General features: G+C 40.6%; 1 protein-coding gene across 1 annotated transcript in view; it reads left to right on the top strand.

Moving 5' to 3' along the window:
- Positions 1–13,526, top strand: part of col25a1 (collagen type XXV alpha 1 chain) — a 50,008-nt gene extending 36,482 nt beyond the window's left edge. Inside the window, exons 16-34 of the mRNA XM_024798354.2 lie at positions 31–75; positions 658–702; positions 979–1,056; positions 1,418–1,441; positions 2,211–2,255; positions 2,391–2,435; positions 3,472–3,552; positions 3,658–3,720; positions 4,152–4,202; positions 4,803–4,829; positions 4,975–5,055; positions 5,413–5,448; positions 6,005–6,058; positions 6,618–6,671; positions 6,800–6,826; positions 7,648–7,701; positions 10,122–10,208; positions 12,937–12,975; positions 13,286–13,526. Coding sequence (XP_024654122.2) covers positions 31–75; positions 658–702; positions 979–1,056; positions 1,418–1,441; positions 2,211–2,255; positions 2,391–2,435; positions 3,472–3,552; positions 3,658–3,720; positions 4,152–4,202; positions 4,803–4,829; positions 4,975–5,055; positions 5,413–5,448; positions 6,005–6,058; positions 6,618–6,671; positions 6,800–6,826; positions 7,648–7,701; positions 10,122–10,208; positions 12,937–12,975; positions 13,286–13,288 — 939 coding nt within the window. The 3' untranslated portion in view covers positions 13,289–13,526. The remainder of the gene's footprint in view (positions 1–30; positions 76–657; positions 703–978; positions 1,057–1,417; positions 1,442–2,210; positions 2,256–2,390; positions 2,436–3,471; positions 3,553–3,657; positions 3,721–4,151; positions 4,203–4,802; positions 4,830–4,974; positions 5,056–5,412; positions 5,449–6,004; positions 6,059–6,617; positions 6,672–6,799; positions 6,827–7,647; positions 7,702–10,121; positions 10,209–12,936; positions 12,976–13,285) is intronic.
- The last annotated feature ends 1,516 nt before the right edge of the window (positions 13,527–15,042 follow it).

Here is a 15,042-nt window from a genome sequence, read left to right as displayed (position 1 = left end):
TCACCTGTGTGTTTTTTTTAAACGTGGCAGGGTTCACAAGGAGAGGCTGGTACACCTGGCCCTAAAGGGTCAAAGGTCAGTACAGCAGATTTGTTTTCTCTACACTGCATGGGAATTAGTTGATCCTGGGTAAAAGAACCAGCTAAATGTATTTTCCAGTGATCTTGGTTTGTTTTTTTTGTCCTGAGCTGGTAAAAATGTGAAAACACTAAGAACTTAATGATCCTTGTTAAGCGTGTTGTTTATAAAAACAATCAGATTTACAGGTTTTAATAAATGTTGGAGGAGTCTTTGAGTTGAATGCAACACACATCAGATTAAATTAACAACATTTAAACGAACTCACATAAATCGGTTGCACACACAAATTTAAACTCCACCAACACTTTAAACTCCTTCAGTGTAATAAGGGCGAAAAGCTGAACTTCAGATTTTAATTTATTCTCATTTATAATTAATTTATTCAAGCTTTTATCACAGCTTTTGAAGCTGTAAAGAACATAGATATTATTTCATCAAAGTTGTTCTTTCATTCTGTCAAATGCAAGCTGTAAATACTAAAAGGCCTCAGCATCTATAAAAATGTAAAGTGTGTGGCTGAAGGCGTGACGGCAGTGTGCCTTGAGTTCAATATTTGTTGTTTGTCTTTCATATTAGGGCGAGGGTGGAGATAAAGGAGACTTGGGGCTCATTGGACCAAGGGTAAGCAAGCATATTAAAGATAATTAAGGATGCTGTGTGCTGACACGCTAAACCTTTTAATTTCTAATACAAAACTTCAGTTCTAGGATGTGATTAGGATGAGCACATCAGAGTGACAGCTCAGTTTGAGTGTTGGTTTGTTATCACCACCAGGGGGCAGTAGTTAAGCCTAGGCAGATTTCTGAAAGGGAGGCACTCTATTGAGCTTGTAATTCTTTGATATGATATAATCATGTGTGAAATAAAAATGTGTTTAATGGTGTTGGACATGTGCAGGGCCCACCTGGGCAGAAAGGAGAACAAGGTGCCACCGAAATCATCGACTACAACGGAAACATTCAGGAAGCTTTACGGGTCGGTTCCTTAGACGTAAAAGACGAGGGGAAAGTGATTCCTTTTTATTTTTGATGCATGTACCTACCTATGAATGGTTCACCTTCCTCACTGCTTACTTGCCAGATTAAAAGTGGAGCTAAAGTAGGTGAAAGTGAATTATTTGCCTGCATAACATAATGACTAAAAAGGAAAAAATATAAACATGTATAGAAATGTAATCCAGTGCAATGCCTTCATTTGAAGCTGCTTAGGTTGAGCTCTATAGACGCTGAGGGTGTTCCTGTGCAGAAATGTGCTGACACAAAGGTTTCTTTTCATGTGACCTCTACAATCTTATCTCTCACCTCTTCCCCACTTCCACTCCTGTGGCCTACTGCAGAAGATTACCACTATTACAGTTACGGTAAATAGGCTCTGTGTATTCTGTGTATCGTTTCATCTCCAAAGTGTGATCCATCTATGTCCGAGCATGGGCCCGACCCGGTTCCAACACCCGTTAACGCTGCCCTGTTGTACTTGTCCTCCCTCACCCAGCAACGTTTTTGCTTGACAGTGAATAAAACTGTATTCAGTGCTGCGATTGTGCTTCTCTGTGATCGACCTTACATGCTGCCTGAGCTGCTGGTTGTGTCCTTGAATGTCTATTAAACAGCATTAAGAGGATTTTCCAAACTCATTCAGTCCGCTTCTTGTCAAAATCGCATCACGTATAGCAGTCAAGAATCCCAAAGGCTGTGGTTTGAGTCAGCAATAGTTTATTCCACCTTCCAACATGTCTACATCTAAAATAAGCATACGGATATGTAGCCTTTTTTTTCACTAAGAACTACAAACCCCAGAGCAGAAAAATGCAGATTTTCCATTTCACCCTAAATCAGTGTCAGAATGGCAGAATTTATGGTTCAGCTGTCGAAGTCATGCAGCCCTCACATCCTAACATCAAAGTGTGTAATTCTGTCATACATGTTCTCACTTTTGTGACCTCTGCATGTGTTGAGCGTCCTGTTCATGGTTAATACCTGATTCCTAACATAATTTTTCAGTGTTATGGCCAGTGCCAGTTTTAATTAAAACGTAATTCACAGCATTGTTTCGTAGGTTTCACTACAGCTGTGATGTATTCACACTTGTGCGCACGTGTTGAAGAGAAATCTGTCTCTCTTTCTGTCCAGGGTCCCCCTGGGCCTCCTGGGCCAACGGGACCACCAGGCATAAAGGTAAATTTCTTATGTGTGTGTGTATGTGTAGTTGTGTGTTTGATTATGATGTCAAGTGGTGATCTTTTACAAGTCACATTATGTAACTTGATAGCTAATTTAGTCTAATTTGTGGTCATAAAAATGTCATATCAGGGGGATCGCGGTCTGCCTGGTCTTCCTGGACTTGATGGAGAAAGAGTAAGTTGATCTTATACATGTGTATATATATTTACTTACATTGGTTAACCTTAACATGTGGAGTCGAGAGTAGATGACCTAAGTGTAGACAAACAAAGGCAAAACGGGGTCCTTAACAAAAATCGAGCCGTTTTTTATGTCTGGTAGAAAACTACAAAACAAAGGGAAAAAGCGAAACAAGACGAAGCTAAACAATAACCTAAACTGGGAAAGCTAAATGTGAAAAACCCCTAACATGAAACCTGGCCTGGATACATGGAAACATGGTGTGAAACACAGACAACCTGACAGTGAATGCATGACAACAGATCACATAAATACACATGAGGGTGACGAGGGAAGTGGAAACACAGCAGATACAAATGAACATGACGCCACAGAGGAAGCAAAAATAAACACATTAAACACGGAACACAAGACTTTCAAAATAAAACAGGAATCACAGAGACGCAGACTTAAGACACGTTAGGGAAATAGAAACGGGAGATGGGACACGGACATACTGAGAAACAAATACAGAGACGGTGACGGCTGGGGAGAACACATGACAGATGGGGAAGACATGGAACGAGACACAAGGGGAAACATGTAAACCAGAGAAGGAGATAAGACAGAGGGATAGAGAGGGAGCGACACAGAGGCAAAGATATCTCTGAGACACAAAGGGCGAGGGAGACTTAAGCACAGGGGACACGACAGTCTCCCACACTGAAGACACGACACTACAACCAACATAGTGGGGAAGACACAGAACTGGGAGTAACCTACACAGGGAAACAGAACTGAAAATCAACAGAAGCAACTGAACCGTATAAACAAGAAACAAGAAGAAGGATTACCTGCATATTTGTTGACCTCATTATTTGAAATGTCTAATATGACAATCTACCACAGACAGGACAGTGTCTGTTAGAGAATATCAGGAGAACAGACAGTTTTTTGTAGCCAGTACAAAATCCATTCTCAATTAATAGCTACAGTGAAAATAGAAATTAATCATTTTCATCTCTTTGGGTAACTTTCTACCCCCTCTTAGGGATACAAAGGCTCTAAAGGAGACATGGGAATGCCCGGAGCTTCAGGGGAGAAAGGAACAACTGGTTTACCTGGCTTACCTGTAAGAATACTCTCCCATTCTGATAAATGCCTCTGAAACTTTTACCTACTCAGCCTGTCATTCGGCAGACACAACGTGGATCTCATGAAACTTTTGTTCCTCTAGGGTGTCAATGGAATGAAAGGGGATAAAGGAGATGCAGGACTCCCAGGTCCTCAAGGTCCTTCTGTAAGTTAGAACAAAATATAGTAACAACAATATTTACAAAGAGAGTGCAGTGACAAGACTGATGTAAGAGGTGGACACTCAGATTTCTACAGCTGACCCAGTTCCATACGCATTTCTGGGAGTTCCTTTTCTCAAGGTGCAAAATATCAGGAAGAAAATAATCAAATAAAGTGTGCAACCTGATTTACTGATTTGCTGCTAAAAGCATGTCTTATATTTTGCACTTGATACTCAAATGAAATAATTGCACCTGTGTTTCGAAAATAGTTCCACTTTTGTAAATCACACACACCTTGTAGCTCTATTTTTGCTCTCACTCTGTTTTTTTTATCTGCCCTATATGTCACGCTTTTATTGTGAAATGTAAATAACATGTAATAAACTTGTTGACTCACACTTTTATTATATCATTTCTCTCCTAATGTTTTCAGATAATTGGCCCTCCAGGGCCACCAGGGCCCCATGGATCCTCAGGACCTATGGTCAGTGTGCTGCCCTGAAAACCCCCTTTTTCATTAGTGGACACAAACTACACGTGTATTAGACACACAGCATATGCTAATAACCCTAATGACATGTTACATGACAACTCATAACGAACGAAAAGACAACACCTCACACAGTGTCCAGCAGCAGGTTAAAAGTCTACAGGTTCCTTTTAAAAAAATCTCAATATCTTAAGAAGAAGTGGGTATTTGGAGCCACGCTAGCATTTCCTTCACCTTACATATATAGACTGTCAGTCACTAATTACATTTCCCATCTGTCTGCGGCCCAGTCCAGCTTAACTCCTCTTTAATCCCACAGTGGTGTTTGCTTGTATGAAGTCACCAAGGAACAAAGTAAAAATAAAACACAGGGAGCCCTCGTCAGTTTTTCGCTGTGAGCAATTTCACGGTGCTGCGCTTGTTCTTCTTTTCGTCCATCCCTTCAAAGCAGCTTTCACAACAATTTATGTGCAATGGTTCGGGCCACAAGCAGAACATAGAAAAGAAATGTGGGGATAGACAAATGAAATATATTCAAAATAATCGAACCAGGTACTTGTAAACTAAGTTAGCCACTTTTTAAATGTTTTTCAGGGTCCCCATGGCTTTCCTGGACCAAAGGTAAATATCAACAAAGTGAACATGCAATTCCTTCACGTGTACAATATTAAGCCAAAGTTAGGTCATCTTATAAGTAGTTATTATAAATATTTAGTGAGCCTGAAACGTAAAACAAAAGCATCTCCTGCTTCTCTTTCTTTCTCAGGGTGAACCTGGTTTGCATGGGGCAAAGGGTACTCGAGGAGAACCAGGACACAAAGGGGACCGTGGACCTCTGGGTCTCCCTGTAAGTGAAACCACACACCACAGGGTGTCTTCAGCCAGTCCTGCCCTTTATTTCTTTATTTCTTTACACCATAGAGATCCCTCATTTGTATTGTATTGTGCATTAGTACACACATTTGTATGTGTGTGTTTGTATATTTAAGTGTGCGTGCGTGCGCGCGTGTGGAAGTGCGTGCATCTATAATCCATTTTCTGTGCTCATTTTCATTTGCCTGGGCTGACTACTTTGCCGAGCGCCCTGTAACACACAGTGTAATTTAGTTGTTGTAAACCCTGCCATCAACCTGTCCTAATAACAGTGTTCATCTGGTACTAATCCCGCCTTGTTCATGTCACTCATACCTCCATAACCACACAGGGAGCCTCCGGCTTGGACGGCAAGCCTGGAATTAGGGTGAGTGCCATGTGACCAAGAGGCTTCAGCACCTAACTCGTACAGTATCTACTTCGACAGTATCCCCTCCATACAGTCCCCTCATTCTCCTATTTTTCTTTTTGTTCAGCCATGCCACCTCATACTGTTTATATCATTTTTACCAAAAAAGACAGTTTTGTTTCCATTTTTGTTTTCTTTTCGATTTTTATAGCTCAGAAAAAAAGACTGTCCGCACTCACTTCAGCTCAGAGGACTGAGACCATACGCAGCACTGTTAGAGCAGGCATTTCAAGGCTCTTGTTTTGTCCCGTGTTGCATTAACTGAGCATTAACACACACTCATACATTAACTGTGTCAGCAGCGTAAATGTCCTTTGTGGCCAATGCACGTCTTACACTTCTGTGTGCTGGTTGTAGGTCAAACAAGGAGTATTATATATATACATGTATAAATATATATGCGGAGGCTATATGTGGCTTTTGCTACCATTTGCATTAACCTTAATTATTCTGAAACACGTGCTTATTCTAACCCAAGGTTGTAAACTCACCATGATAACACTGTTTTCTGCAGGGCATGGATGGGCCTCCAGGTCCTGCTGGTCCAGCTGGGCCGAAGGGGGATATTGTAAGATCAACATTTCATTTCTTCTATCTTACTGATGATACTCTGCATTAACGGCCGACCGCTATATAGTGACCGATTATTGACCGACATTAGATGTTTGTCAATATAGCATCCGCTTTTTATAATGGCCAATAAATTAAAATTAATTATATAAATAAAGAAGAGATTATTCAGCAGCGAGAGTTGCTGTGGTATAGTTTGTCCACCAGAGGGCACTCTGCCATTCCCCTGTTAGCACAGTAGTGCTACATTAACCAACCGATCAGAGTCAAGCAGAGTGTAAATGAGTAATCCATGACTTCAAGAGGCAGGAAAACAAGATTATAAATTTTACTGTCATGTTATCATAGAAAGGACTCGTAAATAACTGCTTGTAAAAAGTATTCAGGAATCTATATTGTGTCTGAAAGGAAAAATATCGTCTCATTTATCAGATTATCAGAGTTGTAAATCACTAAATATCCATATTGGTGTTAAAAAATCTCATATATCGGTTGGTCCTAATTCATTTATCCTTTTACCTGCCATTGTAAGTACAACACTGATGTATTTAAACTAGGGTGAGAAAGGAGCACCAGGTGAGCCAGGGCCAAGAGGACCCTATGGACTACCTGTGAGTTTGAAATAGTTCAATGCCTACATTTACGTTGTATTTTTTGTTACAAAAAATAAAAAAAATGTATTGATACAGTGTGAAATACATATTTTTGATCATAATACGGCTCATGTCTCTATTTGCAGGGAGCTGCTGGAACACCAGGCTTGGATGTGAGTCTGTTTGACTTTCTTTTAGTTCTGTTTTTAACAAGAAAGTTTGAGGAAAAAAGAATTAGTGATGAAAACAGGAATCAAACCGCTTCTTCTGGTTGAGGAATACTTAGGAAAAAGCTTTAAAATATATATTTTAAATCTCAAAACAAGAAGAAAGTGTAACTCCACAGAATCTGATGCAGCATTGTTTAAAATGTCCATAATTCAGTTCCTGAATACGAGTTGTAAAGCACCAAATGATATACAGAAAGAAAGCCAACCCATACCTGAAAAATACTTTGTATAACAGAGGAACGCCTCATCAAATCTGCCTCATATGTTCCACATTTTGCAAATCTCCATATCACAAGTCGATAGCATGATATACCATAATAGCATCAGTCATTTCAGGCACTTTTTGTTCATTTGTGCTGCTTTTTGTGGATAATAAGTACTCCTCCTTGCCTGATGCTAATTATCTTATTAGTGAATGATAGAAAGATGGCTGATTGATCTTCTATAAGTTCTCATACACTGTGTGTTCAATTCAGTAAGCGTTGTTGTGCGTAAATTGGTCTGGCCCTTTAGAGATCTCATTTAGAAGTTAACTACATAAATATCATTTTTTGTTTTACACCCAGCTATTTCTTCTTCTTTTGGTCTTAAGTTTTAAAGCTTTCAGTTTTAAGTTTGATTGAAAATGTCTTGCTTTTAGCGTTGCAAGGGCAAGATAAGCCTCTTATGTCTATGCGTGTCAAAGGCGAGCACAGCTCATCACACGCCGACCTTGGTCGGGACCCCCGTGCGTCAGATTTTAATGTGGAGTTGTGCTTTTACAGGGGTTGCCAGGCTTAAGGGGAGAAAAAGGCGACGTTGGGGAAAGAGGAGAAAAGGTAGATGTAGATATACTGTAACGGCTCATTAATAACTACATAGAAGGCTGATGTCAATGGACAGTGACAGGATGCTTTAGAGCTATAATATCAATAATTGAAGTACTGACATTATTAAACCACAGTAGCTGACTACAGTACATTTTAATTTGCTAATTTCATTAGCCATTATTATCCTAATGAGCTTCCTTTACAGATACTGTGAACATGTTTTGCTTGGGCTCAGTCTTTTGTACAGCAGTTGTGCCTCCTCGACAGATGGACTCAAGAGCCAATTGGATAATAGCGTCCTATAACGGCAGTCCTCCATTGCTTAAAGTGTCATCCCCAGTCCTCTCAAACCAGCTTTTGTTCTCCACTTTTGAGTGACTTGCCATCTCATCAAATCCAGTGTCATTCTAAGTCATTTAAAGCTGATTTTGATGTATTAGCCCAAACAAGTCCATTGACAACAGGCTCTTAAAATTCATGCTTATTTATTTTCTGTTGTTTCCACGCATGGACATAAACTTGAAGCATTTCACCTTGAGTTGCTGAGCCTGTTGGTAATCCTTTCCCTGCTTGTGTTTACAGTAGTCTGTAGCTTTCAGTGTTACTTGTGTGTGTCTCTGCACCACTAACAGGCATGATTTGTTCAGTAGATGTCTTTAAGAAACTGTATCCTATATAAAGACGCTTTGCTGCTCCGTGGCGTGTTCTGTGAATCGTCGTGTTTACCGACAATTTCTAACGCACAACAGATTGTAGCGCTGCGCCTCTTTAGTGTATGATACACAATAATCAAGTACTTACACTTTTAATGAGTTATGGGTGGTAGCTATGAGTGCTAATAACTTGCATGAACTCAATTCAACATACGTTACCACTTCAAAGTTTGGGGTGACTTTAAATTCATATTTTATATGTATTTTTCATTATAAATCATTTATTATGTTTAATGGAATTTCTACACAGGCTCATTTTCAACCATTTCAAACAAATCTATCGTATTACCTGATGAGGGTTCATCTAACTGATAATGTTTGCATAGCTGAAAACTGTTGTGCTGATTAAAGCAACACATGCTGAAGAGCAATAAAGGCTGAAATAGGCTTCATACAATAATGTGTCACGAAGCTGCCCGTGAGACATCCGTTTCTCAAAATAGAGATTCTGATGTACTTCTCCTCCAAGTACAGCAGTTCACTGAGGCCTTCCCAACTCTTATTCTCTTATTGTTCATTTTCAGGTGTTCTGTGAAGGGAGAAGTACACATATGTTATGAAATCCATCACAGGAACACTTTAACTTCTCCATCTTCTTCCAGCTGCTGTCTTTAGTGGCCGCCACAGGCCTTCATCTTACCTTAAATGAAGCATTCTCGTTTGTCACGCTGACCCGCTGCATGACCTCCTTCACATTGACACTCTCTCCAAACCATACATGAAAGCAAGTCTCACTACCATTTTGTAAACCTTCCCTTTCAATAATCTCCACCCGCTCCACCCCGGCTGTATTATCTTCTTCACCTCTCTTGTGCATTGTCCATTGCTTTCGATGGTTGACCCCAAGTATTTAAACTCATTCACAGAAGAGATGTCACCTTGCATCTCCACTCTTACACCTGCTTATTTCTTACACCTACTCGTATTCTGTTTTGCTTTTACTAACTCTCATTCCTCTTCACTCCAGAGCATACTTCCACCACTACAGGCACTCTTTTACCTGCTCTCATTATAGATCACGCTCTCATCTGCAAACATCACATGAACCCTCTTTCAAAGGGCAGAAAAAGCTTTTTTTGAGGCTGTTTTTGCTCTTTGCATAACACAGTGGGAATGTGAACTGAAACACAGAAGAGATGTCTGTGACATATCTGACTGAAAATTAATTAACTATTCATTTATTATAAATTATTTCATTTATTTCTCATTAAATCTTAAATTAGATGGAAACAATGTGCTTTAAAACACCCACACATGCACAATTTTACTTTGAAAATCACCCCAAACCTTTAAGTGTTGCTGTACTTTCCCAAACCTGATATTTCTAACACAGTTGATTTGAGTATGTGAAAATATTCTGTTCTACAGGGATACAGTTTGGACTTTTTCAGTGTGTAGTAAAATTTTATTCTGTCTTTCTGGAGGACTTTTTCCCTGCTACACTTTCTCATCCTTTGTGCCCTTGACATCCCTTTGGCTATGAAGTGTTTTTTCCAATTTCTCCTACCCACCTCACTACCTCCCTTTTTATGTCTACTTCCTGCCCTAAGGAATGTTTTTAGAGTAGCCGGTATTGTTTGGTATCCCCTCCTTCCTAACACTGACCATGTGTCGTTCCTCTCTGTGGGCCATAGCCTCCCTTATTTAATCCCTCCTAATAGCAGTCCTTATTGTTGACAAATGCTTCTTAACTTGACCAAACCATTGTATCCACAGGGGGAGAAGGGAAAGAAGGGCAAAAAAGGGCCTAAGGGCGAGAAAGGAGAACAGGGTGCCCCAGGATTAGATGCACCCTGCCCATTGGTATGTCCCAACTGTGAGCGGTCGCTCCAAACAAGGAAGGAAGGAGCTCCCTTTGGCTGTGCTGAGAACCAGAATACCACCAAAATAACCTAAATATTAAAGCGTATTACTTTCCTAATAATTCAACTGTTCAAATGCAGAACAACAACAACATTGGGTTGGGTTCGCAAGCTCACAGGGCAGCTCCTCCCTCTCCCTCCCCTTGTGTCTGTCGCAGTGGACTGATGCAGGGGGTAAGGGTCGTCCACCTCTCTCTCAGTAACACTCCGAGGTCATTTTTACAAACAGGGTTTCCGGGGATTTAAGGGTGAAAAGGGGGAACCAGGGCAGCCAGGTCTGGATGGGCTGGATGCCCCATGCCAATTGGTACAGTATTTCTCTTCTTCCTAAACCTCCTACCCATGCATGCCGCTCACCTTCAGTCATTACCGAAGCAAAACCATGCATGAATCGAGAGCCTGACGAGCATGAGCACATCTTATTTTCATCACAGTTACATTTTTGTCATCATTTTTATCAATTGCTAGAAAAACAACATTCACGTGCACATACGTCACTAACATCCTGACCGCAAGCAGCCTTTTTCTTGTTTTAGGCACACCGTTAGAAACAAAATACACAAAGTAAATAAATCTGTCCCTCTAACTGAATCCTTCATTCCTCTGAATAAAACTGCAGAAAGCATTATGCTTACTCCCTACGTCCTTCTGATTCCTCGATGAACCACTTCCCTTTTAACCTGTTGCTAACACAGACTCCTTAACTGATGAGTTACCCGTGGATCCCTCCTTTACTGTGTTAACTCTCCAACCCCTCTCTGCTTTTGTACCAATTGGGCCAGACCGTGACAAGACGAGAAATCGTTTACTCTGCTACAAATTCAGACCTACTCAATTCAAGACCTATTCGTAGAAAAATTGTCTTTTTTCTCAAATATGTTTACAAAGCTTTTGTTTCTGAAACAATGTTGTATGTTGCATGGATATTTTAACACTATGGGTGGTAATTTAAGCACTTAAAAGTATACAAGGAGTTCATTTTAAGATGCCATAGTGCTGTGTGTGTATAGGAATGAACCAGATCGAGTAAGAAAGCATTGAAAATGTCACAAAAATCATCTTTTTACATTACATCTGCATTAATTTACTCAAACCAGCTGCATTCATTTTATTTATTTTTTTTATCACACTTGCTTGATTTTCTTTATAGTGTGCCCACATCATGTTCTAAAATACAGCAGCACATATAATAAGATAAATCCTGAAAGATTTTGCTGTGTATTACATGCATGATTGAATATACTCTCTTGAGGTTGCCGTTGCATGTAATAATTTAGAATATGTTATCATAATAGTCAGTGTTGCATTTAAAAAGAAAGCAAAGAAAAGCGCTGCACAGTTCATGATTCTATTCATTTTTCCAAGCACCAGGGAAGTGCAGTAGTGTCTGTAGTGTTTCTGACTTTGATAACTTGGTTGAAGTTGTGCAACTTGCATCACCGTCTCTAAACTAGTCACAGTTGTGTCAAATTCAGCAAAATGATTATACACCACCACAGTAGGTATTACAGTCATTTTTATATTCCCCCCATATTTAGAGGTTCAAAAGTAACTGGACAGCTGTTCGATGGAACTCTCGATCTGAGGTTTTAGAGTGATGCGGATGCAGGTGAAGGAAAACTATCAGAGAGAGCAAAAACTTTGGGAGGGCGTGAACACAGAATTATTTCAAACCACATCAAAAGCACTCTCAAGGAGGCAGATAGATGTGAAAATCTACAACAAAGAGACGCTTTCATTCGTGTAAATACAGAGGGTTGCAATGCAGATTAGACTCTGACAGAAAACATCATAAATAGCCAGCACAGTCCTGCAGAAAGTCTTTAGATGGATGAAACAAAGATGAACATGTACCAGAATGATTGGGAGAGAAAAGTAAAGAAACAGCTCCTGATCTGAACTATACCACGTTCACTGTCAAACACGGTGGAGGTGGCATCGTCATGTACGGCTACCAGTGGAACGGGTCACTAGTGCAGAGTGATGATGTGGCTGAGGATAGTATCTGGATGAATTCTGAGGTATACTTGGCCATACTCTCAGCTCAGATTCAGCCAAATACTGCAGCCTTACTGATGACGATGCAAATAGATGATGACCCAAAGTATATTATTCATCCTTTTTCAGAAATGGAAATGCAGCATGTGGTTCTGTCCACAGGTTCTAGACTTCAGGCTAGACTTGGATTAAAATTATGTTATTTTGTCCAGTAACTTTAGAGCCTCTGAAAATGGGGGGCTGTTGAATTAAAGCTGAAGTTTTGCTCTTCAGTCGCATATTGGCTATTTCATTTGATTTAAAACCGACTGTAGTGGTGCACAGAGGCAAAACTACACCATCCAGAAACTCATGGACCTAATAGTATATATACACAGCACTTAGCTGCATGCAGGTTGCACATCCTTAGGGTGGAAAGAGAGAACAAGTGTAATTACGTGGATGACTTGATGAAGTAGGAGAATGTTATTGTGTCACACTTTTAGATTTGTGCTCATTAACTGGATGTTCCAAAACATCTGGATACCATTTGTAATCTTTACCTCTGGCATATAGGCCACTTATTTATAACCTTTTGTCATTTATTGGCGGATACATGATCACATCTCAGCGAACCTGTCCGTGCTATTTCAGATCTCATTGTTTTATTTCTGCTGCTCTTCTTTAAACAGGGCCCTGATGGTTTACCAATGCCTGGGTGCTGGCAGAAGGTAAGACGAGAACATAACTGAGTAAAATTTTATTATAAACACTGAAATTGTAATTATTATTTTTATTGATTTATCTATTAGTGCGAAATCTGTTCCCAGTATGATACTAATATTTTGCTCACCCAGTGTGAGTTTGTATTTATTTCATGTGGGTTTCAGCTTCTGTGTTTGCATGTTATGTTTCATTTATTGTGACTCGTTAGTCGTAGCAGTGTATTGCATCTGTGTGAAAACCACAGCGTACGACTCATGAACCGATGTGAAAACACCCATCCTCACGTCGCTCTCTGTTGTTGTGCTTTCCTTGCAGTGATCACTCTAACCTGAAACGCATGGAGTTTGTAAATAATGCTTCTTTTACGGTATTTATAGTTTTTTAATGGGAAAACAAGTCTAAAAGAAAAGAAGTCTGTGTGTACAATGCTACAAAAAGAGATAACTGTCCTCCCCCCCAACCCCACTGTCCGACCCCGCTGCAAGTTTCATGCTCTTTGCTGCTTCTACTCACATCGCCGTGTGGAAAAAACAACAAAAAAAACAAAAACAAAAACCACGCGCGTCCGCTCTTTCACATCCACGCCGTGGTGGAGCTCAGATCCTCGGCTGGTGGCAGAACTTGTCTCTTTAGTCTTTGCATGGCTCAGACTGGAGCGTCGCAGCCCGGCCAGATTCACGGGGGGTGGTGAAAGGAGGCGTGGGAGGAGGAGGAAGTGGATGAGGTGGGATCTGGACTGGCTCCCTAACACCAAAACGCTAGGTGTTTCTGTGTTGCTTCGTCTCAACAACCTCACCACACTTTCATGCAGCACCATTCACTCAAAGACTAAAAGAAAGAAAAAAAGGACTGTGCCAAGCAGAACATTGCACCCCTGCCCTCCCCACTCCTGAAAAAGCATGAGTAGTGTACTGAAACTATATTTATATGTATTGTACATACATGTCACTGTTTTGTGGTTGCGTCATGGCTTCTGCAGAAAAAACAACACTAACAAAAAAAAAGAAAAGCCTCTAGAGTTCTGAATAAGTAATTTTTTTTTTGCTTTCCTTTAATCTTCCCAAGGGAGTCACGCCATGGCTGGTAGCCTGAATGTCCCCCCAGAAAGTAAAGCTGTTGGTTATTGTTGCTTTATTGTGGTGATGCCTGCAGAGGGTACCGTATCAGCAGGTTTATCACTGTTGCACTCGCGAGGCTCGCTCGGCGTCAGTGCGGTGCCTCCAAACAGGTCTCCGGACAAGAGGGGAGGGGTATGGGGTGGGTGGGTATTGGGGGGAGGTAAACTTGGCAAGCTCGCTGCACTGACAGGGAAATGAATCAGCCTCACACGGATTTGAGTTTGGACGGGCGTGCTCGGGAACCGTCTCCCAGCGCGGGAACGGACTCTGCAGGAGAGCCTCCAGAAGTCTCGCGGATCTTACGCCAAGATCAGCAGGAGCGTCTCCCTCTCCTGGCGGGCAAACGCGTGGTTTACCGAGAGCGTTGACAGAACACGATTGATCATGTTTGTTTCTTTACTATTTTTATCTCTTTCGTTTGTTGGTTTTTCACTGCCCCTCTCTCATTTTTACACATTGTTTGTATTTTATGTATAATAGCCTTTGGTGCCTCAAGCTTTTATTCATTCCTTTATCAGAAATGTACAACTTTGTATCACATTTTGAATAATTACGATGAAGTTTGTTTTCTATTTTCTTTTGTTTTTTTGTTTTCCAGAAGGGAAAGCGTTGTAAGCTGTGGGAGGATTGAAAAGCCGCACTGTTTTTCATGTATATGTTTTTACAGGATGTTGAAACCGCATGTAGCTTCGAGCTTCACCTGAGCATACATTGAGATTGCATTCATCTTAGTTGTACAGCCACTGATCGGACTCACGGTTTTAAAGAAGCTCAATATTTGTACAAAGCACATCCGAGCATCGTCTGCAGATATGCTACTTTCTCATTTTGGACTTGTACGGGATATTATTTGTACAGTGTTGTCAGTTTGCTGCATGTTCACAGTTTATTACATACGGATTTCTTAAATACTGAAAACAGGCATCAGTTTGAGGAAGTGCAGAGCTTTGTTTA

Source organism: Maylandia zebra, linkage group LG3 (assembly GCF_041146795.1).
Source record: "Maylandia zebra isolate NMK-2024a linkage group LG3, Mzebra_GT3a, whole genome shotgun sequence".
In the NCBI taxonomy this organism is placed as follows: domain Eukaryota; kingdom Metazoa; phylum Chordata; class Actinopteri; order Cichliformes; family Cichlidae; genus Maylandia; species Maylandia zebra.
This window is presented reverse-complemented; position numbering and strand designations above follow the sequence as displayed.